The sequence below is a fragment of the Mixophyes fleayi genome, chromosome 3 (genome assembly GCF_038048845.1).
Source record: "Mixophyes fleayi isolate aMixFle1 chromosome 3, aMixFle1.hap1, whole genome shotgun sequence".
Taxonomy (NCBI): Eukaryota; Metazoa; Chordata; class Amphibia; order Anura; family Limnodynastidae; genus Mixophyes; species Mixophyes fleayi.
This window is the reverse complement of record NC_134404.1, coordinates 163381528-163404677: the sequence shown is the minus strand read 5'-3', so window position 1 is coordinate 163404677 and position 23150 is coordinate 163381528. Positions and strand designations below refer to the sequence as shown.

The following is a 23150-nucleotide window of genomic DNA, read 5'->3' as shown; positions in this document are numbered from 1 at the left end:
TAGGGGTGTTTTAAGCATTGGGTTATGAGGGTGTCATGGCATATACCTCCAAAATCTAATAAAATAAATATGTCTGTGGCAAATCCAAACTGAGAATATCCAACCTTCCCATCTGCCAAATAACAAGTAAACAGGTGTCACCTTGTAATTATGCTGTGATCTACGTATCCTGTAGTGCGACAGTTTATAGTTGTGAAAACTGTGACATCTTTAACTTTAGTAGTATTTGTAGAGCATGTATATACATAAAATTTGAATATTTTTATGAAATGTAAAGTGTGATTGCACCCTTCAAGACTTTATATAGTTCACAGTAGGCAACATGTAGGAAAACTTGTCTATAACTGTAGAAATGCAGGTGTAAATAACAACCAATCACATTCTGTCATAAGCAAACCATTTATTGGATGCTGTGGATAACCCCTTTCATTCAGGGCCATCTTTTCCATTGGGCACAATGGGCAGCTGCCCGGGGGCCCCACGGGCAAGGGGGCCACATAGGCACGGCTCTTAATGAGAATAAATAATCCTGCAAAAGAAAAAAACCTGCAAACACCTTCAAGGGTCACTGAGCAAGTACATCTATCTATCTATATCTGTATCTGTATATATCTATATCTAGGGGCCCCGATGCACTGCTTTGCCCGGGGGGCCATAATGTTGTTAAGATGGCCCTGCTTTCATTCACTGGTAACCATAGAATAGTTTTCATAAATGTTATACAATGAACAACATTTATAAAACCAGCACTGCTGATGAATTTGAGTGTTTTCTCAATTAAAGAGATTCCATAATCGGCAATAACAGACAAGAAAAATATACGAGCCGCGCTATGTTACTCATCGAATAAAATCAAATAAAAAATCATATTTTGCAGTTTCCCAACAAACATTTGTAAAAATATGTAAACACATTTCTTCTATAAAGTCTGCTATATATATAGATTTTCTTTAAAAATCTTACTTGTTGAGCAAGAGTAATATAACGCTGCTCATACAATTTTCTTTCATTTTGAAACTATATTGATATTTAAAGCTGATTTTTTTTGTACCTGTGCATTTATCATATACGTCTCTCTTCTTGTATACTGCTTAGGGTCACTTTGCAATCATGGAATTTTAAAGAAAAGGGTCATCCTCAGAGTGGGGGGAGGGGCCCTCCCTCTGGCCTAGCTGCCTCCTCTCTCGGTACTGGACCCATGGCATGAACTTAGAGGAATATATCGCACAAATCTATTTTTATATACACTTTGGGCTGGGGACAGAACAAACTGGTTTACATTTGTACAAATATTTAATATTAATATTACAGTGCCAAAGGATTTTTTTTAAAGCTCACACAAGAAGCTATACCTTTTGTCTGTCTGAGCTTTATTTTTGGGATTTGGAATCATTACGTATAGTAATTTTTTCTGAAGGATTTCTTAGCCTTGGGCAACTGCAAGAATGGATCTGGTATGGCCGGAATGCACTATGCGTTGCCGCTCTCTCCAGCATGCTTTAGATGTGATCTCAGTAGTGACCCGGGGAAGTGAACAACAGATCCAGGCATTTCTCTCCTCTTATTGCTGCAATGCCACAACCCTAAAGGATGATTTTGGCCGCAATGCTGTTCATATTGCTGCATCCTGTGGCAAAAAGAAAGTTTTGGATTGGTTAGCTGCAAAAGGTGTAGACTTATCGATCAAAGACAAAGAATCTGGATGGACAGCTTTGCACAGAAGCATCTTCTATGGGCGTATAGATTGTGCTTTGTCCCTCTTACAGGTAAGCCTGGCAAATAATGGCAAATGTTCCATAATCAAATAACATCTCCACTCATGCACATTGCTTTCCTCTAAGACCTGTTTTAAAACTTCCTAATAATAAAAATGTGTCATTTTAGTGTTCAAGCCTGCTTAAAGTTAATTTAAAGGTAAAATAATAGATATCAGGGAAACTTTTTTGAATTATTGGTCCATAGATATTTGCAGTCTCATTAATACTTGTTTTTAGGGTAAAATTGTGTTTGACTGCTCCCATTGCAATAAATGTCCATATAATTCAAGATTAATTTAACCAGCATTAAAGAAGAGTGTAATACGTTTTATTATAATATTTAATGTTACTTATCAGTATTACTAGTGTCTGACAATTTTCCAGGTGGCGCGATGATTAACAGTCTAGTGGTCCTCTACTTGCTTCTTTTGCAACTTGTCTGTTTGAAGCAGCAGTGGTGTGGTCGCTGTGCCACCTCCATAAATATCCCATTCATGTAAATGGGAAGTTCACAAAGAAGGGACAGTCACAATATGCTGTGTGAGGAGAGTGTTGCTGGACCATTGTAGCCATCAGGGAAAACAGATACAAACAACCAGTGTATTCTATGATAAAATACATTGTTCAGCCTTAATCTGACATTCCACTGCAGCACTGTTAAATAGTACAATATTACCTTCTACATTCTAGACCAGTGTTGGCTAACCTGTGACACTCCAGGTGTTGTGAAACTACAAGTCCTAGCATACCCTTCCAGCAATAAGCTGCTATATATTGGCAAAGCATGCTGGGACTTGTAGTTTCACAACACCTGGAGTGTCACAGTTTAACCAACACTGTTTTAGACAGATACAACTCCTAATCAGATCTGAAAAAGCTGAGTTGCTGTGACATCACTGGCTGTGTATGAGTCAACCAATCTGCTCTGTGCATTTCTGCAAAGCAAGTCTGTCTAGCTGTCAGTTACTGCCTTATTTGTTTAGTAAGTGGAGCACCTCCCTCCTAGCATAGCAACCTGCTGCAGAGGCATGAAAGAGCACAGTCACAACACAGTCAAACATATTTAGAGAAAAATAAACACTTGTTGTTTCATGTATATTATTCAGCTCAGTAAAACACAGCATTAGGCATATATTAATGTCAAACAGTGGCTTTACCCCCTCTGCAAATACTGCAAAGCTATTTTGCATAAAATGGACCATTTATCTGTTAGTCCTATTTTGCTTTTGTGTATCTCCAGGTTCCACTGAGAAACTCTGTAATCTCTGTTTTATTTAATATATTTTACTAGTCTCTCAAGCATATCGAAAGATAGGCACCATCCTCCCTTGCTTTTTATGTTAACTTCCCCCATTCTAGTAAATGCCACTTGTAAACAATTATTTATCCTTCCTGCTGCAGCCAGTGATAGAGGCGAGTGCATACAGTGATCCAGACAAATGCTAAGAGTTGTCAATTCCGTTACAAACGCATTGCCACTTGCCTGATTGTGCAATTCAGAAAGGAGTGTGCAACATTTACTGTATGAGCTGTCAACACTGTCAAAGCTTTGAGCCAGAGGAGCCTTGAGCATGCTAAGCAGAATTGTTGCAGAAAGGGGTTTGTTTATACAAGTGTATTGGAATCTTAAATCATTTACTGGGGCGAGCCAGTAACTTTTGAATATTAAGTAGAGTTATACAGTGAAGGACAATTTAACTGCCCCAAGCAGTATCCAGCAGAGAACAAATAGGCAAACATTTACTGTGATGTTTTAGAAATATTCCCATGTTCTGCGCCAGATCTGACCTGTTCATAAAAGACACTGCACAATTTACTGTTACTCAAGTTCCTGATAAGCGCATACTTTCCTACCTTTGGGAAGTTGTATCCGAGAGAGGGCGGGAGGGGAGGATCACGGTGAATAGCAGGGGGCGGGGCCAACATGACGTGATTCGCCACGTAGCGCATAATTTTAGCCCCGCAATTGCGGGATGCGGGCGATTTGCCAGCTCACCTGGGAGTCCGTGAGACCGACCCGAATTTCGGGAGTTGGCAAGTATGGATAAGCACTGCCTTTATCCAGCACTGCTTCGCACTAACTTTACAGCATAAGCATGGATATCATTCTCTGTGCACCCACTACCATAAACACAGCACTATTGCAGCATATTTGTCGAGTACTTTTATAAATATCCTCCATAATGTCAGATTGGGAATTTTCATTTCATACTCTGTTTTTTTTTCCATTAAGCATGGCAGTAATCTTCACTTCCAGGACAAAGATGGTTTCACTGCATTGGACCTTGTAATGAAAGACCGTCCTGCCTACATTGTTTTCCAAACTAGTGGTAAGCGCATGATTATTTTCTATGTCAGAGATTGAATAACACTGACATAATTGTCTGCGTCTGCGTTTGTGATTTGTAAATAATATTTATAGTTTAACAAGTTTCATTTGCTGACAATTGATGTTTGTGATTTAAAGAGGTTTTTCACTTTTAGATGACCAAGGCATCATACCCACTAATATGCATTTTGTTTGTAGTATTAGCATTTTTAACCAAAGACCCTATATATAATCACTTGTGATGTTACGTGCATCGGTGAGCTTTTCGGCAGCTTTGTGTATTTTTTTAACTGCCTGCTGCAGTCAATGTTTCGCATAAGGTTTAAGCGCAGAGGAGTTTCTTCTTTTCATGTCCTGGATGCAAGTAACAGAGGCGCATGTCAAACATGTTTGCATTTGAACCTGCTCTTAAACGCAAATTAAACGTCAGTGGGAAACCGGCCTACTTTATTGGCTTGTACATGCTGTCCTGTAACTTTTACTAAATGTTGATTTTTGTTTTGTTGCTTGCTTTTTTTTAGCCTTTTATTTTCATGAGTATTGATTATTATTGTTGTCCTACTATAACACAGCTGATTAAAAATATACAACTATGGTTGATTGTATAAATACATGTTTAAATAGTACAAAAGGAAGAGAGAAACAAAAGACGAACAGGTATTAAAGTACAAGCCCATTAGTGACTCATTTGAAAATAGATTATTAATTACATTTTCTCCTCCTTCACTTTCATTTAGTTAAAAGAAAACCTTTTAGGCCCCAGCAATGTATTTCTTTGACTTGGTATTTCAGGCATTTAACCCCTTCAAGACAAGACATAATCTAAAGTTATTGCGCTATGTCACTTTCATTGGGAATACTGAAAGAGGCTTTAATGATTTTCATTATTTGACCTCTAAAGTTTACAAGGATACCATATATTTGTAGTTTATTACAGATTTGGGATACTTTTTTTTAGTAGAAATTAACCCATATATTTGAATGTGTCCGGGTTTCTTTTTAACTTTGTTTTACTTTGGTTATTTTTCTTTCCAATAGTGGAAGCACTATTTTATTTTTAAAATGTAATATCATTTTTGATTACTGCAGGATGTGTTTACGGTCAGTAATATAAGTTTAGCTGTGACTGAGATCCAACTCATATTAGAGAATGTAAATGCATGCTCTAACACTACAGGGACTGTGTGGATAACTCCTTCATCCACCTGATGGTGTCCCTCGTATCTTCAGATGTTACTGATAGAACAGTGTGTACTGCACACTACATGCTGGGAACAAAACCAACGGGCTGTCATTGTTAGTGCAGTCGGACAGAAAAAGGATGCCCAATGTAGATCTATGTTTTGTGCCATTTAAGGACCTGCCTATTAGAACTTAAGTTTACTTTTGGAGGTTGCAAGTCATTCAAATATAATATACCATATGTTATAATTATTTTGTGGAATAATAATAACTGGATTAAAAAACATCCTATAAAGAGCTTGTTTTGTGGGGTTTTCTTCCACAGGTGTGGGAATGAGCCCTAATGGGATGTCAATACATTTAAAGGCAAAATAGACACCCTTGTGGAATTTTACCAATCAGAATGAGCAAACAGCAGCTGTTGGTGAAGGGATACTGTACATTCTTTTATATAATATAAATAAAGATTCCTGACAAATAAAATAGCACTATATGTTTACTTAAAGTGATAGGCACGCATCCTATTGAGATACATAAGTATACTTTAGATTATAAGTCACTCTTGGAGGATGAACAAATGTCTCCCTAAATATAGGAACCAATATAGTATCCAAAAGAAAATGAAGAAGATCAATTCACTTAAAAATATAAGAAGTGTACATTTATTATAACCAATAAAAGTTTATGAAATAAAAAACTATTATACCGTACACCAACAAAAGCACGAAAAGTCTATAATATGTTTAAATTCCACTTGAATAGTCATGTTACTTCCATTGCTAGTGAATACCTATGTAGCATAAAGTGTTAAGAGCTGTTTCAAAGTTGTTCCAGAGTGAGAGAGTTTCCTGGTTATACAGATGTTTATCTGAGATTGCATTGTGGGGCACATGTCTAAGTCCCAAAAGAATTTTGAGTAGCCCGAGGGTATAGAAGTTTTTACATCTCCTTCCCAGGGTGATGACATTCAATCAGGAAGAGGGGAGGGCAAGACTTGACTCAGCAGCCTATTAGGAACATTGTAAAGGGAAAAAATGCAGGTGGCCCAGCACAAGGTAGCCCACTATGGAGCCCCCAGCCCAGCCTGCCCCCCTGATCAGAAATGAGTGCACTGAAACTGCCTTATTTCTCACCACTCTGATAAATGTACCATACAGTCAAGAGAATAAAACTTCCATCTTAAAAAGTGCAGATTTAAACAGATGGTTCAACCAGCTCTACAGACTTTGGTAGAAACGTGTAACAATAAAGTCGCTTTGGATTTACATTAGGCAAGTGATTAAAAAGTAATATTTTACCATTTGTTATATTTAGCATTATAATACTTGTATTTAAATACTATAAAGAGTTTGTTTTGATTGGTGTTTTCTTGCACATGTGTGGAAATGAGCCTCAATGAATAATAATACCTTGGAAAATAGCTGAAATGCCTTTTTATGGAAGCTGTGATTTCAAGAGTATGTGCGTGTCCTCCTTAATTATAGGACGCCAATAACTTTTGTAGAGCAACTTTAATTATAAAAGTGGTGTATATACATTTCCAGCAAAAGGCTCGTAGCCATGTATTGTCTCTTGTCTTATCCACTAGATGTCAGTACACTAAAGGAGAATGTCTGCTGCAAATGTCACACTTCGATATGTTACAAATCTCTCTGTTAGAAACAAGGTAGTGTGTGCCTGCAATACCTGATTTTGTCTGTTTATTTTTCCTGTGTTTGCTTTAGACCCCACCGAAGTTTACACTTGGGGAAATAATATTAATTTCACCTTGGGACATGGCAGCCAACAGAGCAAGTATCATCCTGAATTAGTGGACATGTTTCCTCGTTCGGGCATATATATCAAACAGGTAAAACTGGTACCGGAACATCATCAGTATCATGTGTACTTAGTTGTAGCTTAGGTGGCCTAGATTCTGGTCATTGTTGAAGAAAGTAAAATTTGGTTATTGAAAATTGTTCACATTTATTTACAATGGGGTTATGTGTCCTTTTTATTCCAGGGTATCTTTATAATGTAACATTATGTTGCTCTTTTGTAAAAGTCTATCGTAACTCATAATGTTCCTCCATAAAGATGTTATTACAACTTCTCGTCACCCTTTACCCCAGGTAGAGCATTTCTGTCACCCTGCTGGCACCCACCTGATTGCAAGTGCCAAGAGAGTAGCAGAGATCTGCCACTTGCTATATTCATCACACTCCACTCTTCCCTACAATTAAATTTACTCTGGATAGTCAAAGTCCTCCAGCACTAGATGCAATCTTTTTCCTCTTGTACCAGTGTTTGTAATTAGCTAATGGCAAAAGTTTTGGGGCACACCATTCAAAATGAGAAAGGCCCTTCAGCGTTTTCCCCAGAAAATTTTGCCAGCCGGGTGGCATTTAGAAGTACCCGGGTGGGGGCAGTAGTGCTCACATAGTGCCTGTTCTAAATGGAGAAACAATTGTTTATCCTACTATAATAGGACTCTATTGGGCTCCAACAGCCGGGTGGCAAGTAAAAACAGGTGCTGGGGAGAACCCCACTCCTCTAAAATATATAGATAGAGACGTGGGGTCCACTCATTGCAGCCTTAAAAGTGGCAATCGCACTGTGAGAAGTGGCATTGACGTGCTTACCAGTCGCCGACTTCTCTTGATTATCAATTCACACTTGACGGCTGTAACACCTGTCGCAAATGCTGCACAGTTATATAAAGTCATGTAGATGTATAGTCACCATTGCAGTGATCGTAATCATTATTTTTATGTCGCTCACATTCTTGTCGGTGTGGTAGTCATTGTGAAAATGACTAGCACCGCACTGAGTGGTATACAGACACTGCACACTGACCACTTGGCTACCTGCTCTCATACTGCATATAAATAATTTAAATAGTTCTGCAGATCACTCTTCCAATATAGCTAGGTTGCACAATAATCTGCTTTCACACATAATTGTGTATCAAGAGGACTGCATGGAACTGTAGACCTGTCACATTGTTTACAAGAAGGCAGCTGAGTGAAGGCCAGTTTCTGCACACCTCCTGTTCATTGCTGAATATATATAGGGGATGTGGCGATTTGTGGAGTGGCTTGAGAACTCCCTTAAGACCTTGCACCATTTTTGTAGCCTCTATTGCAATATAGGTGATTGCTGCAAGCAATTTATGTACTTCTTTGTTTCGTGGGTGCCATACATCTATACTTAAGAAATCACTTTCATATTAGGTGATTTTTTAAGTACAACATAGATTTTTATCTATACATGTACAAGAATGGTGGTATAAAATTGCTACATTATATAAGAACTAACTGACACATGTCTTCCATTCTCCCTAGGTAGTGCTTTGTAAATTCCATTCAGTATTCCTGTCTCAGAAAGGCCAGGTGTACACTTGTGGTCATGGACAGGGGGGTCGGCTTGGTCATGGCGATGAGCTCACATGTCTGGTACGTCTGCCCTGTGACTTCCACTGTATTGGTTGTGGTCTGCATGTGGGACTGATCTAGCACCAGTCCTAATAGGCAGATATTGATCTGTGATGATGATTATGTTTTCTATAATTTTACCTGTTGTTTTTTTTTATCTGGAGTTGATTGGCCATTCTGAAGATACATTGTTTATCATGCTATTAATGTTGCACAAGTTCCCTCTCAAAAAGAGGAAATAAATGTTGCCAAATGCAACACTTTAACTTAAATTAGACCTGTTATTAGCACTTTCTGATTGTAATGTATCTTATCTACTTTTTGGAAAACCCACCTTCCTGTATAGCACTCTATTTTCTGCTTTGGCAGCTCCACAGTTACCTTAACTGAGCACCATGTTTAACAGCTGAGGGAAGGACTCTCAGTGTAGTGTAGAAGACATGACTGGGCAGGAGATTGAAATAGCCTCAGCTTTGAGGTATGTAGTGAATGCGACACCTGATTAGACAGCAGTTTTGGCCAAACAATCAGGTCTTCTATGAATACAGTGTACAAATTGGGAGTAGGCTGACGTTCTCAATGTAAAAAGCATTAACAAGAAGAAACACAACTATAGATGTTAACGTCCTAGGGATATATTTACTAAACTGCGGGTTTGAAAAAGTGGAGATGTTACCTATAGCAACCAATCAGAATCTAGCTGTCATTTTGTAGAATGTACTAAATAACTGACAGCTAGAATTTCATTGGTTGCTATAGGCAACATCTCCACTGTTTCAAACCAGCAGTTTATTAAATATACCCCTTAATGTTCAAAGTACAAAGGCAAATGTTGTTTACCGTCCAAATAATTTAAAAACGCCAAAGAGAGAAATATATCTTCTTCCCCACACGTTCCTCTTGTGAAGATGCGCACAGAAAATCAGATGAAATTCTTTTTAATTTTAATAATTGACTCAAATGTTCCCACTATGCACTTACATTATGTTGAAAACATGTAGGAATATAACCAAAATCAAGAATCTAAAATGCTCCAGATCCCCACTTTCCAAATTTCTCCCGTTGTGGGTATACTCAGGAAAAGCAAGATGTTAATCAACTCCACATGTGGATCTCATCTATTCCAACTTTAAATCAGGTCTTTCGTACACACATATACTGCCCTCCTCAGTGGACTGAATCCTTTGGAGGAATACAGTCTGCCAGTGTTTGTGCTCTCTCATCTCTTGACGAGCCAATCCCGGTGCTCGGCTGCCTCAGTTCTGGTAACTTGTGTGTCTGACTTGTGTAAAAGTTGTACGGCTACTAAAGTGATATTTTTCTAACTGAAGGAACCATTGCAGACATAATTAACTATATATTTGTTGTTCTTTTAAAAGGTTCCAAGATTGGTAGAAGGTTTGACTGCTCATTTATGTAGTCAGGTGGCTGCTGCAAAGGACCATACAGTAGTACTGACAGAAGAAGGATATGTTTACACCTTTGGCTTGAATACATTTCACCAACTGGGCATCCTACCTCCCCCTTCAAGCTGTAATGGTCCAAGGCAGGTATGAGTATTTTAGATTAGTAAAAGGACACATCCATTGTATTTTACTTAAGTACATAATCTCTCATATTCATTATTTTTCCAGATCAACATTAATATTAATACTGCTTGTGCTGGTATGTCATTAGTACAGTTACAGGAATGCATGCAAGTATATCAGTGCACCTTCTTGTGAAAAGCTTGTTTTATTACTTTATGGGCCTGATTCATTAAGGAACTTAAATTAAGAAGTTTCTTATTTAAGTCTCCTGGACAAAACCATGTTACAATGCAAGGGGTGCAAATTAGTATTCTGTTTTGCACACAAGTTAAATACTGCCTGTTTTTTCATGTAGCACACAAATACTTGATAGCTTATTTGTACACTGAAATTTAAAGTTGATATTTGTGTGCTACATGAAAAAACAGTCAGTATTTAACTTATGTGCAAAACAGAAAACTAATTTTCACCACTTGCATTGTAACATGGTTTTGTCCATGAGACTTAAATAAGAAACTTCTTAATTTAAGTTCCTTAATGAATCAGGCCCTATGTTTAAACCTAATTTATGTGTTATGTTTAGACATATACTGTACATGATGGGAGAAGACTGTATACCGAACTGGTAAATACCCATTGCAGAAAAAAGTAATATCTTCATACTGATTTGAAAAAAAGAAGAAGCAGAAGATATATTTTTACATCATATTATGATTGTAGATAATGCAAACCAGCGATTACACTCAGATTATATCACCATCAAGAGCTAGTTTACGTTATGCCTGTAGTAAAATGACAGGAAGTGCACGATCGGAAGAATGCAACCTCCTTGGAAGTTATTTTCTCAGTCATGACATGTGTTAATAACTGAACATTGCAGTTAGGCTTTGCCTGGGTGCTGCTATTAATGCTTCTTTTTTTAATCCTTCATTAGAGGTACACTTTTAACTATTTGATGCTTTTAATTGTTTTGATATTGGTGTGCTTTCAAAAGTAACATTCACCTTTGAGAGCTTCAACATATCCAGTTTGAGATAAGTATATTACTTGTCTTAGCATGTCGAGTGGCTGCAACAGAGGTGGCTGCTCAATAGCTGCAACAAGATTATACCTAGTATTATATGCGACTGATGCTTGAGGAAGAAGTATTGCATTTCGAAACTAGTCGCAGGTTGCATTTGTGGTAGAGGTTATGTGTTTTCTACAGTGTTCATGTCTACCATAAGCCCAAAAGTGCTAAAAACCATATGTGCATAGATTTATATTTCTCTTTCTTACCATTGGGGGACACTGCGAGACATTGGGGTATAGTAGGTGGGACTAGGAGTTTAGGCACTTATCAACTTGTTTGTTCCTCATACTCCTCTCCTACTATGCCCCTCCTCTCCAGCTCAGACATCAGTTTTTTTTATTTATATTTTTACCTATGGTAAAATATTTTCCCACTTTGATCGATTGCTGGCCCTGGTGATTCCTTCAAGCTATCCTGCATCTAGGACAAAGGGTCAAGTTGCTCAGGGGACTGCAAAGTGCAGAGATCCTGCTTGATTTTGCACAATTCTATTCTGCATCCAGAACAGGGAATAAGTTACCTAAATAGTCGAGGTGACTGCCAAAGTGTGCAATTTCTGCTTGAGTTAGCACATTTGTAAGTGCATATACTTTTATTTGACTATTTTGGACAATAACATTCACTATTTGTTGTGTAACACTGACTTTATAACACCTTTACTGTATCTTTTTGTTTGCACTAAGTAAAGTGTGTGAAATGCTATTTGCCACCTGACATTAGGTTATGCAGTTTTAAAACTTGGACGTTAACGATGTTCTGATATATCCTGATAAACACAGTGTGTTTTCTTTTTCACAAGAGTGTATGTCAAATACTGGCTTTACTTCCTCTTTAAATTAGTTGTTGGCGTGGGCTGAATATCCAGTGAAACTAATCTTTGTGACCATTCAGAGCTTGTCAGGAAAAGCTGGCAAACTTTCTTTGGTTTGATGTTAAAGAAAGCTTCTTAGGTCTACAGTGATCCTGCTCTTCAGATATTCACACTCTTTACATCATCATTTATTTGTTAGGTGTCACAAAACTACAGTGCCGGACAGTCATTACAAAATACAAATTGCACACAAAAACAGATCAAGTATATACAAGGTTGCTGAAGGAGGTGCAGAATTGGTGTTCATAGCTGAAGATGGTTTATTTTATGCAGGATTGTAAAATAAAACCTGAATTTAGAAGATATTATATTACTATAGCACACTAAATACAGGATATGTTTAATCTTTGCCTTTTTACTATCTGTTTAAAGTGAGATTGCTTGTACCTAACATGTACGCTTTACCCTGGTTTAGAAACTTCTACATGTAACATTCACAAATATGTTTTTATCATTCTATCAACCTGTATTTTAGTATTTAATCTTCCAATCCAGTCTTCTATGGAGAGCATAGGCCTTCCCATAGATAATTACTCAAAAAAGAAGACATGTCCACCACAGGCACAATGATCGCAGCAAATAGAGATGACAAAAATACAATTCAAAATGTCCTTATAATATCAAAATCTGAACAGTTCAATGTAAAAGGAGAGTTTATAATCCTTCCATAACTAGCAGTCCACCAATGTCAATGGATGATCACTTTTCCAAAGAAACACACAGTTTTTTCTTGATCCCTCAGCAACAAAGTTGTTTCATATTGCATAAGGGAGGAAAGGAAAATATGTACCGTATATACTCGAGTATAAGCTGACCCGAATATAAGCCGAGGCACCTAATTTTACCACAAAAAACTGGGAAAACTTATTGACTCGAGTATAAGCCTAGGGTGGGAAATGCAGCAGCTACTGGTAAATTTCAAAAATAAAAATATTGGGGGGTGGCTTCAATGCATTAGGTAAACGCTCATTTTTTATTTAATCTCTGTTTGTAAACTAATAAGAGACTATCAGTAAATGTTAATCTGGTGTGGAAGAGAGAGAGGGGAATTCTTGATGAATTGTCTTGTGACCTTTGAATCTTGGCATGGCCAGATATTTGTGTTTTTCATGGATGATTCTCACTTACCAATATAATTATCCCTTATTCACCAATAAGTACAGCCCTTTATAGGATTAATTGAATTAAATCCCCCTCAAATCTGCCTGGGGATATCTATCCTTTACCTGCTGCTTATAACAATGTATATAGCTTGATCTTAGTTAGTGCCATAGCATATGGTCAAGTCATGAATAGAATTAACTATGTATTGCAAGAGTAGTCTGTAACTCAGTGTGAGCTTGCTTCCATATCCGTTTACAGCCCTCCTAGAAGCTGTCAGTTTCTGCTCGGCATCAGTTCTAAGTTAAACTCGTTAACTCATTCATTCATCTTTATCTAGCATGATCACAGTGTAATCCTATAGTCTACTCACAAATCATTAACACTGTCAGGTAGGCACATAGATACTATCAAAGCTTTCGGTCACACTCATTGATCTCACTGTGTATTCACTGTGTATTGCAAGAGTAATCTGTAACTCAGCGTGAACTTGCTTGCATATCTGTTTAGTGCAGCTGTCCTAGAAGCTGTCAGTTTCTGCTTTAGCATCAGTTCTAAGTTAAACTCGTTAACTCATTAACGAGTGAATTACCAGACAACAAGTTCACTCGTGTATAAGCCGAGGGGGGGGCTTTTTCAGCATAAAAAATGTGCTGAAAAACTCGGCTTATACACGAGTATATACGGTACATAAATATTATCATAAACCAATTAAAGAGCCCACTAGGTGTTGCTAAACCTCACTCTAGTGGATATTTGATATTTAAAAATTACCACCATGTGAGATTTATAATACAATCCTAATAGGAAAATGATTACATGGTAATCTTTCAAATTGCAGCAATGTAGCAATCCTAACAATTGTGAGTCTTTTGATAAACTCCCAATATATGATACAAAATATGATGCATATAAAAAACATATGAAGAGAAATATATCTTGGGTGTTACCTTTTTAAAATACTTTTAACACTTTATTATAATAAACATATCCAAAAATAAAAGCTTCCAACAAATCCTTAATAGAGAAGCAAGTGCACTCCTACCAGAGCCTCATGAAGAACTCATCCTGTATTAGATGACACAACCCAGGGTTTCCTTGCTTGAGAGCTTGAATCAGCTGTGGCAGGGTCTCCTGTTTCAATACCAGTCTCTCACCGACACGCGTTTTGACCCGCCCCTGGAGTCTTTTTCAAGGTGTGCATGATCCTGGTAATGCTAGTCCATTTATATATCGTCTATTTGAGTGCAATTGGTCCATACTGATAATACATTCTGTTGTAAATATTCACTAAAAATCCCATAACATCACCGCATATCACATATACAATCAGCAAAATATTTGATGAAATATAATAAAACATAATGAGGCAAATCTTCCCATTTAGTACGATCCTCACAAACCTTATTTTGTATCTTCATTCAATATAAAAAATCTCTATTAAGCTATCTGGACCTTTGTTAATTGACAATAAGTATTTTAAAGTGATTTTCTTTGAAACTGTTATCAAAACATATAGAAGGAAGGTGGAAGGTGGAAAATATGTACATAACTTTGATTCAATTTTTGAAATTTCAATGTATTTATATCTCCATAGAGACAACTCAATCTAAGTTAGAGAGATGAACATGAACAATGATATGGAATACTGTACATCCACTGTAGGACTACATTCCTAAGCCCGTTTTAATATACTCTTTGGTGTTTATTAGAAGGTTCTTGTTTAAATGAAAGCTAGAATCCGAATCTGGGGTATATTTACTAAGCTGCGGGTTTGAAAAAGTGGGTATGTTGCCTATAGCAACCAATCAGATTCTAGCTTTCATTTATTTAGTACTTTCTACAAAATGACAGCTAGAATCTGATTGGTTGCTATAGGCAACATCCCCACTTTTTTAAACCCGCAGCTTAGTAAATCTAGCCCTTAGTCTGTTTTCTATGAATATGTAAATTCAGGAATGAACACTTAAAATTAGTAATAATCGATTCTTTTAGAGAATATAAACAAGAACCTTCTAATAAACATCAAAGAGTATATTAAAACAGGCTTAGGAATGTAGTCCTACAGTGGATGAACAGTATACAATATCATTGTTCATGTTCATCTCTCTAACTTAGATTGAGTTGTCTCTATGGAGATATAAATACATTGAAATTTCAAAAATTGAATCAAAGTTATGTACATATTTTCCACCTTCCTTCTATATAGAGATGTTCTTTTATGTGATAACATTCTTATTTACAAATAATCTTAAGTAGTAATTCTCTTTAAGTCTATTACTCTATGTTTTTCTATATATGCAAATTCAAAAGAGAGCACCTAAGGCAGAGTAGTGTTAAATCTTATTACAGAATATGGACAGAAATCTTGCAAGAATATAGATAAACCAAGCCCCCCCCCCCCCCCCCCCATTTCATAGCAAGCAGTCAAAGTGACCCTACTCTGGCAGTCATTGACCAACTCAAATCTCTGTACTGCTTGTATCCAAAGAACTGCTGTTAAAGGAAATTAAAACCTGAGATAGACAGTAAGACTAGGTTGTTTTCAATATTATACTTTAAAACCGTATTGGTGTAAGTATATTTCGAGATATGAAAAGTAGTTGGAAGTAAAGGAACCTAATTTAACTATTCACTATTTAGTTTTATCTAACTATAAACATAGGTAATGTCTGGATTCACAATTTTTTTTATTAACAGGTTCAGGCCAAAACTTTGAAAGGCAAGATTGTAGTAGGGGTGGCTGCTGGAAGGTTTCACACCGTACTATGGACTAAAGGAGCTGTGTATACAATGGGACTCAATGGAGGTCAATTAGGTACATAATCAAGTTAGAAATATTTTTTACTTGAAGAGGTATTAAATACTTTGGAAACTTTAATTCTTTGTTCCCTATAGGATATTTGCAAGACCCTAATGGAGAAAAGCATGTCAGCTGTCCTCGGCAAATCTCTGCATTGCACCATAAAGACATCAGTATATCCCTTGTGTCTGCCAGTGACGGAGCTACAGTCTGTGTTACTGATAGGGGAGACATTTATCTCCTTACCGAATACCAGTGCAAGAAGCTAGCATCAAAGTAAGATATTGTACTTGTCTTTAAAGTCAGAGTGAATGTTTCCATATGGTTGCTATGTTGAGCTGTCAGAAGCAAATAAATGATGAAATGATTTTGTTTGTACAGGCAATTAAACTTAAGGAAGGTCCATGTCTCTGGAGGAATTCTAGATCATAGGGCAGATACACAGCATCTCAAAGAAAGTGGTGGCCAGCCTGTTTCTTTCCTTGCCTTGGATCAAGCTGGCAGAGTAAGTCTGACTTTTTTTTTTTGTTAATGCTATAGATGTATGTTATAATGTCCATAGTCACATGTACTTCAGAAAATGACAACAGTACTCTACTACTCTACATCATAGCGCTCAGTGCCAGAACATATAACCACACATAACCAAACTCAATACCAAATAACTTATAGCGTGTAATGACATGTGGTTTTCCCACATTGATGAACCGTGCACTGTGTAGACCATGGTTACACCCATGCACTTTCCAACATGCAACAAAACCCCTTTGGGGTGACCAAATTGAATATATATATATACCGTTGTGGGCTAAAAGCTAGATAATAACGTTAATCCATAGGATAATAACAGTCCTATATATTAAAAGTACCGTTGTAGACTCAAATCTGGAAGATAGTGTTACTCCATACGATAATAACAGTCCTCCAAGGGCTGTAGAAGGTATATGATCCGTTTGGCAAATCTATATTCCTGAAGGAAAAACCTGACTGCCCGATGGTAAGCGCTGTTGGTGATCTCGATGTCCAACCAGAGGACCACAACCAAGTGGTGCTGGGTAATGTAGTCCGTATCCTAGATGTAGTAATGAATCTGCCGGCGTTGGACACTGATATAACTGCAACCACCGACAGTGCCTTTCCGATCCGTATACACCACCCAAGGAAGACCAGAGTAATCGATCAGTATAAAAAACTTTATTGTATCCTACAAAGTGCATCAGTACTTACACTGAGGTTATAGTCACGATGTTCATAGTACCCCTCAACGCATTTCGTTCCCATAGGGAACTTTATCAAGAGTGAGTAATGACTTAATCAAGGTGCTTTATATACCTATTGTATCAATTCGATTGGTCAATTATAACCAATACTGGATTCTTATAGTTAACTCTTTGTTCACTCAAACTTTACATTGCTAACATTCCTATCATCTACTGATACATCCTTGCAAAAATTATTAAAATAAACTAAATAAAACAAATCGATAAAAAACCATCAATAAGGTATAAATTAAAACAATGTATTACAACAATTAGATAATGAGGATAAGTTGTGTACATGATAAAATGATATATAAAAACACAATACCAATCGCAAGTTTGAATAAACATATGGATTTTTAGGACCACATATGAATACATCAATCCATATTGATTAAATAATACCTAAATATGTGTCTCAGAATGTCTTTATAAATAATGAATATTCCTTCATCGGTTCTATTACCTTGCTATAACAAACTGGGTTTTAATTGTTATGTATAAATATAAATATAAAATTATTTCTAAGTAATACCCAACCATTATTATTCTCACAAGGTCATGTCACTATGACATATTTCTTAAACCCAATGAGGACAATAATGAGGGTAAGATAGAACTTGCACTAAAATACATCTGGTATAATCAAAGGCATCTACCCCTTTCACCTTACAGTAATGAATTAATTTCGAAATCGATGTTCATCCCCCTAGGGGCCAAAGTCCTCAATTTGAACATCCACTTCATTTTCTCTTTATTCAACTTTTTAATGTAATCGCCCCCCCCCCTCCAATCCGGTTTAATTTAAATCAATGCCATGAATTTCAAACCAATGGGGTTACCTCCATGATGTGCTGCAAAATGTTGGGATACGCTATGCAGCATATTCAGTTTCTTAATGTTCCGAATATGTTCGCTAATGCAAATTTTTAATTTTCGTGTAGTTCGGCCCACATATTGGGTGTTACATGGACATTCCAGTAGGTACACTACATTTTTACTGCTACAGGTAAGATGTTGTTTCACTTTAAATTGTTCTAATGTTTGGTTGGACTGAAAGACCCTGACAGGTTTATTATATCTCAAACTCAAACATTTACAGTTTGTACACGTGCCACAATAATAGAAACCCCCTTTTTGGGAGATGTCTGTAAGCCAATTCTTTGGTTCTAATTCTCCAGGTATATAGCTATGTGTAATTTTCAGGGCCAAATTGGGTGCTCTACGGAACACCAATTTCGGTTTGGGGGGTAAGATGGTATGGAGTTGCACCACTTGGTTGTGGTCCTCTGGTTGGACATCGAGATCACCAACAGCGCTTACCATTGGGCGGTCAGGTTTTTCCTTCACGAATACAGATTTGCCAAACGGATCATATACCTTCTACAGCACTTGGAGGACTGTTATTATCATATGGAGTAACACTATCTTCCAGATTTGAGTCTACAACGGTACTTTGGAAAACCACATGTCATTACACGCTATATGTTATTTGGTATTGAGTTTGTATATGTGTGGTTATATGTTCTGGCACTGAGCGTTATAGGATTTAAATACAGGATTGACATTGGGCCCTTGGGAGAGACTCTCTCTATGTGCTGCTCGTGACAGGGTGTGTTTTCTATATTACTGAATTTGAGCGCTTGTTCCCATTTTATATATATATATATATATATATATATATATATATATATATATATATATATATATATATATATATAAAACACAAGAGAAAAGGGGTGCCAAACATAGTGCATTAAATATAAAACACAATTGGTGATAATCTCCATATATGTGAAATTCCTGTACCAGAGGTTCAGATCTTACAAGCTTGTTCAATGGGCTTGATGAATCTCCTCTTGGTATCGACGATACCAAGAGGAGATTCATCAAGCCTGGAATCTTTCGACCATACTAAATGGGAGAACTACAAATCTGGGGGATATGAACGTGGTTTTCGCTTGTCTTCTCTTTGGCGTGCGCGGACTACTCCTCTTTTTTAGTCAGAAATATATATTTTTTTAATCTCTGATTGTTAGTGACCCAGTGCACAGCATTGATTTTCACTTTACCAAGGGCTACTGGATGCTGTAGTTATCGACCACGTCCCAGATTATTATAGTTGTCAGGATTTTTGCTACATTCTCTTTCTGATGCTCAAGAGGGAATTGTTCCTCCTGGCTTATTTTAGATCTGAAGACCTTCAACATATTCCTTCTGCAGGAGTGATTGAAGTTGCAGTCTTTTCAGTTGGACATTCACGCCATGAGGAAAAGGCATTTCCTGGCATCCCTGGAAATCCAGGATGCTTGCCTTCTAATCTCCATGGGGGAGGAACACCAGCACTTTTTCTGCTTTGTTTTAGAGGGAGCTCACTTTCAGTTTCAAAACTTCGTCAGCTTATCAGCCCTCACCAAAGTCTTGGCCTCAATGCGTCATCAGGGGCTCATGATTGTTCCATAACAGGTCATTATCCTATCCTAGGGAAGGCACATTTTTTGATCTCTAGTTTCTGATCTAACTGCAACTTCAGGACTATATAGTAAACAGGCCAAAATTGACTACATGGCGTTCTTGAGACTCTGCTTCTACATAGTCCTTCATGGAATTTTCTTCCATTAGGAAAGAATTTACATATGCTCAAAATGTGCTTCTTGTTTAATGGGTCTCTTTGGCATCTAGAGAGTCCCATTCAGCTATGTCTTCCCTAAAGTGTTGTATGGATATTTTTTATCTGACAATAGGAAGTACCTTCTCCGTTCCAGTGTGGCAGCTAGAAAAATAACTCCCAATCCCAGGAGACTAGAATTAATAGTGACTTTGACCACTGACTGATGAGATGGACTCCTGATGAGACCTTTGCACCGGGGTGCAATGTTGTGGAACTTTTGGAAATCTACCTGACCCTTTGCCCTTGAAATTACTGTTCAAGAACTGATCAGGCAGGGTCCAGTTGGACTGAAACACAGCAGTGGCTTATTTGAGCCAACAGGGGGGTACCAGAGGCCATCAGGCCATAAGGGAAACATTTTGCATCCTATAGTTTGTGGAATACGTTGTTCCAATAATATCAATGACCTACATTCCATCCGAGAGATGGACTTCCTTAGCTGTCAACCTTAGTGAGTGATTCCTCCATCCCAAGATTCATCTGTCTGTCCCAGGAGATACATTTTTTTGCATTGTGAATATATCACAAGCTGCCACGCTACAGGCTTTTCTCATCATCTCCCCAAGCGTTTGCCTACTTACTTCATCTGCAACTCCACTGTTTTGACAGATGCTAAGAAAGGTCGCTCAAGAAAGGGTGAGGACATTATTCATCATGCTTCATAGGTCAAGCCAATCCTTACTATTTGGCCAGACCTTCTATTTTGATGCCTAAAAGAACTTGATTTGATGAAATGGCTCCTAAAGCTATGATTCTTAAGTGTAATGGACCTCCAGAGTTAGTCATTGACACCGTGCTGCAGGCAAGGAAGCTCTCTTCTTCCTTATATAAGGAACATATATTGTTCTTATTTACTACTACTTCTTCAAAGGGGCCTAGAAAATGTCATGGGTCTGAATTTCCTCAAGGTGCAGGTATCTCCAGTTAGCACTGCATTCTAATGTGTTTTTTCAAGCCGAAGGCCACGTTAGGTCGCCATTTAATTCTCCTTTATCTTTGTGGTATCTAAATCTGGTTCTGAGTATCCTGCAGGCTGTTTCTTTTGAGTCCCTTCTTTCTGTCCTTGTGGTTTCTGATCTGAAACATAATTTTTCTCCAAGCTATTGTTTCTATTAGACTGGTCTGTGAGATGACAGCTTTTATACATGAGTCTCCTTAAGTTCCCTCAGTGCAGTCTATGGTTGTTTTGGGTTCTTACATCGATCAGGAATTAGTGGTACAACCTTATTCCTCCACCCTGACAATTCCAAAATGAAAACTTAACTCCTTTGATGTGCGTGGTCTGCGGATCTATCTGTCCATGAATCGGGATTTCTATCACTTGGAAAACCCTCTTTGTCCTTTTATGAGTGACATAACAAGGGTTGCATTTGCCTTTTCTCAGTGGATCTCATACTCCAGCAGGATGACTATCCATCAGGGAGATATAGTTGGTGTGGTACCAGCACCCTCTAGTCTGACCAGGGAGGTTCGTCTTTTCTTGGACTGTGTACATCATGATGTGTTGGGGGATCATGTTTGTAGAGTGGCCACCTGGTTGTCCCAATATACCTTTTCCAAATGTTACAAAGTGGACATTGCCACATCTGCGGAGACTGCCTTTTGGTAGGAAGACCGGTCTGTGAGATGACAGCTTTTATACATGAGTCTCCTGTTTATTCTGCTGTAGAAAACAATATTTTTTTATATTTACTGTTAATTTCCTTTCTCACAGTCTGTAAGGCAAACCCACCCATGAAAGTAGGTCTATTTTGTTGGTCTTTCTGGTCTCCCTACTGGGGTGTTTGTGGGTGGAGGATGGTGCAGGGGGGTTATCGGGTGGTGGAGTAGTTGCAGGGGGGGGTTATCGGGTGGTGGAGTAGTTGCAGGGGGGGGTTATCGGGTGGTGGAGTAGTTGCAGAGGGATTATCTTGTGGTGGAGTGGTTGCAGTGGGGTAGTTATCAGGTGGTGGAGTAGTTGGTTCTTATTTTTTCCAGTGCTCTGCCTCCTAGGGGTAAAACATAACCCACCAAGTAAATTTAATTGTAAGTAAGTGCTCATTTAAATTGGTTTAAGTATGTTTTTTTATTTTGTTGTATTTATGCTAACTTATTGTTTTTTAAAGGTATTTTGCTGGAAATCATCCAGTAGTGCCATTAAGCAGTGCCGATGGGTGTATGGGCGACAAGTATTTATGTCTGACTTTGCCCTAAATAAGAATGAAATGCTGTTTGTCACACAAGAAGGTGAAGGATTTAGTGGAAAGTGGATGTCTGAAAAGAAAAAACATGTTGACAAAAAAGGTATATTTGAAATATCTTTCTATACATAATGTGATGAAGTTGATGAGTTTTTCAATGTGTAATGCTAATTGCATTATTTTTGGAAAATGCAGGAGGCAAACAGAGAATGCTTAAAATACTTACAATGCATGTATGTTCTAGCCACTAAAGTTTATACGTTTTGTTCTCTTAGTCTCATGCATTGAATGTTGGCTTTTTAGAACGTATTCATTGAATGCATAAATATAAGCATGGTACCTTCGTATAGGAAATAGGTAATTGTCAAATCCAATGGGAGAGTTAATATTCACAATTTACCATTCAAGCCATGAGTTGTTGGTGCTTCTCCGTCAGCATCATGGGAACTAGCTGTTAGAGAGGTGTGTGTGAATTGAGGAGTATCTCCTGCATGATGGGGGTCCTGGGCATTGGACCCCTGCCATTTCTCCTACTTGATGGCATGTTGAGGTAATATTAAACAGATGGTTAATAATGGCTTTCAATAAAGTTGTCTGAACTATGTATTGATCAGGCTGCCACAAAGTGACATTGAATATAATGGTCCCTGGGCACAGTTCTTTAGCTTTGGGCTACTATTAAATACTCCCAGATGCATACTTTGAACTTAAATATATGTTCACTCAGTAGAAAGTTTATTTACAGTGTATGTATAAACAGTGTGCAGGAACGTAATATGCAAGTCATTCTATTGATCAAATTATTGTACAGACAGTTTTTTCTTTTGTGTGGTTATAATGAGTAGTCATTTTCCAAACCAAGTCCACCCCAAGCCTAAAAAAGCATGTGGTTGTTTTTATTATCATTTAAGCCTCCTGTTATTCTGATTCAAAATAAACATAGGAGTAGTTGCACTATAGGTTAATAGGTCAGTAACACTTGC

The 23150-nt window shown here is 37.6% G+C and overlaps 1 protein-coding gene across 1 annotated transcript in view; it reads left to right on the top strand.

The window, feature by feature from the left end:
• The window catches only part of IBTK (inhibitor of Bruton tyrosine kinase), a 75709-nt gene that overhangs the window by 621 nt on the left and 51938 nt on the right, over positions 1 to 23150 (top strand). Inside the window, exons 2-10 of the mRNA XM_075202691.1 lie at positions 1096 to 1766; positions 3991 to 4087; positions 6993 to 7117; positions 8592 to 8702; positions 10061 to 10231; positions 15955 to 16072; positions 16153 to 16333; positions 16439 to 16562; positions 22093 to 22270. Of these exons, the coding sequence (XP_075058792.1) occupies positions 1446 to 1766; positions 3991 to 4087; positions 6993 to 7117; positions 8592 to 8702; positions 10061 to 10231; positions 15955 to 16072; positions 16153 to 16333; positions 16439 to 16562; positions 22093 to 22270 (1426 nt within the window). The 5' untranslated portion in view covers positions 1096 to 1445. The remainder of the gene's footprint in view (positions 1 to 1095; positions 1767 to 3990; positions 4088 to 6992; positions 7118 to 8591; positions 8703 to 10060; positions 10232 to 15954; positions 16073 to 16152; positions 16334 to 16438; positions 16563 to 22092; positions 22271 to 23150) is intronic.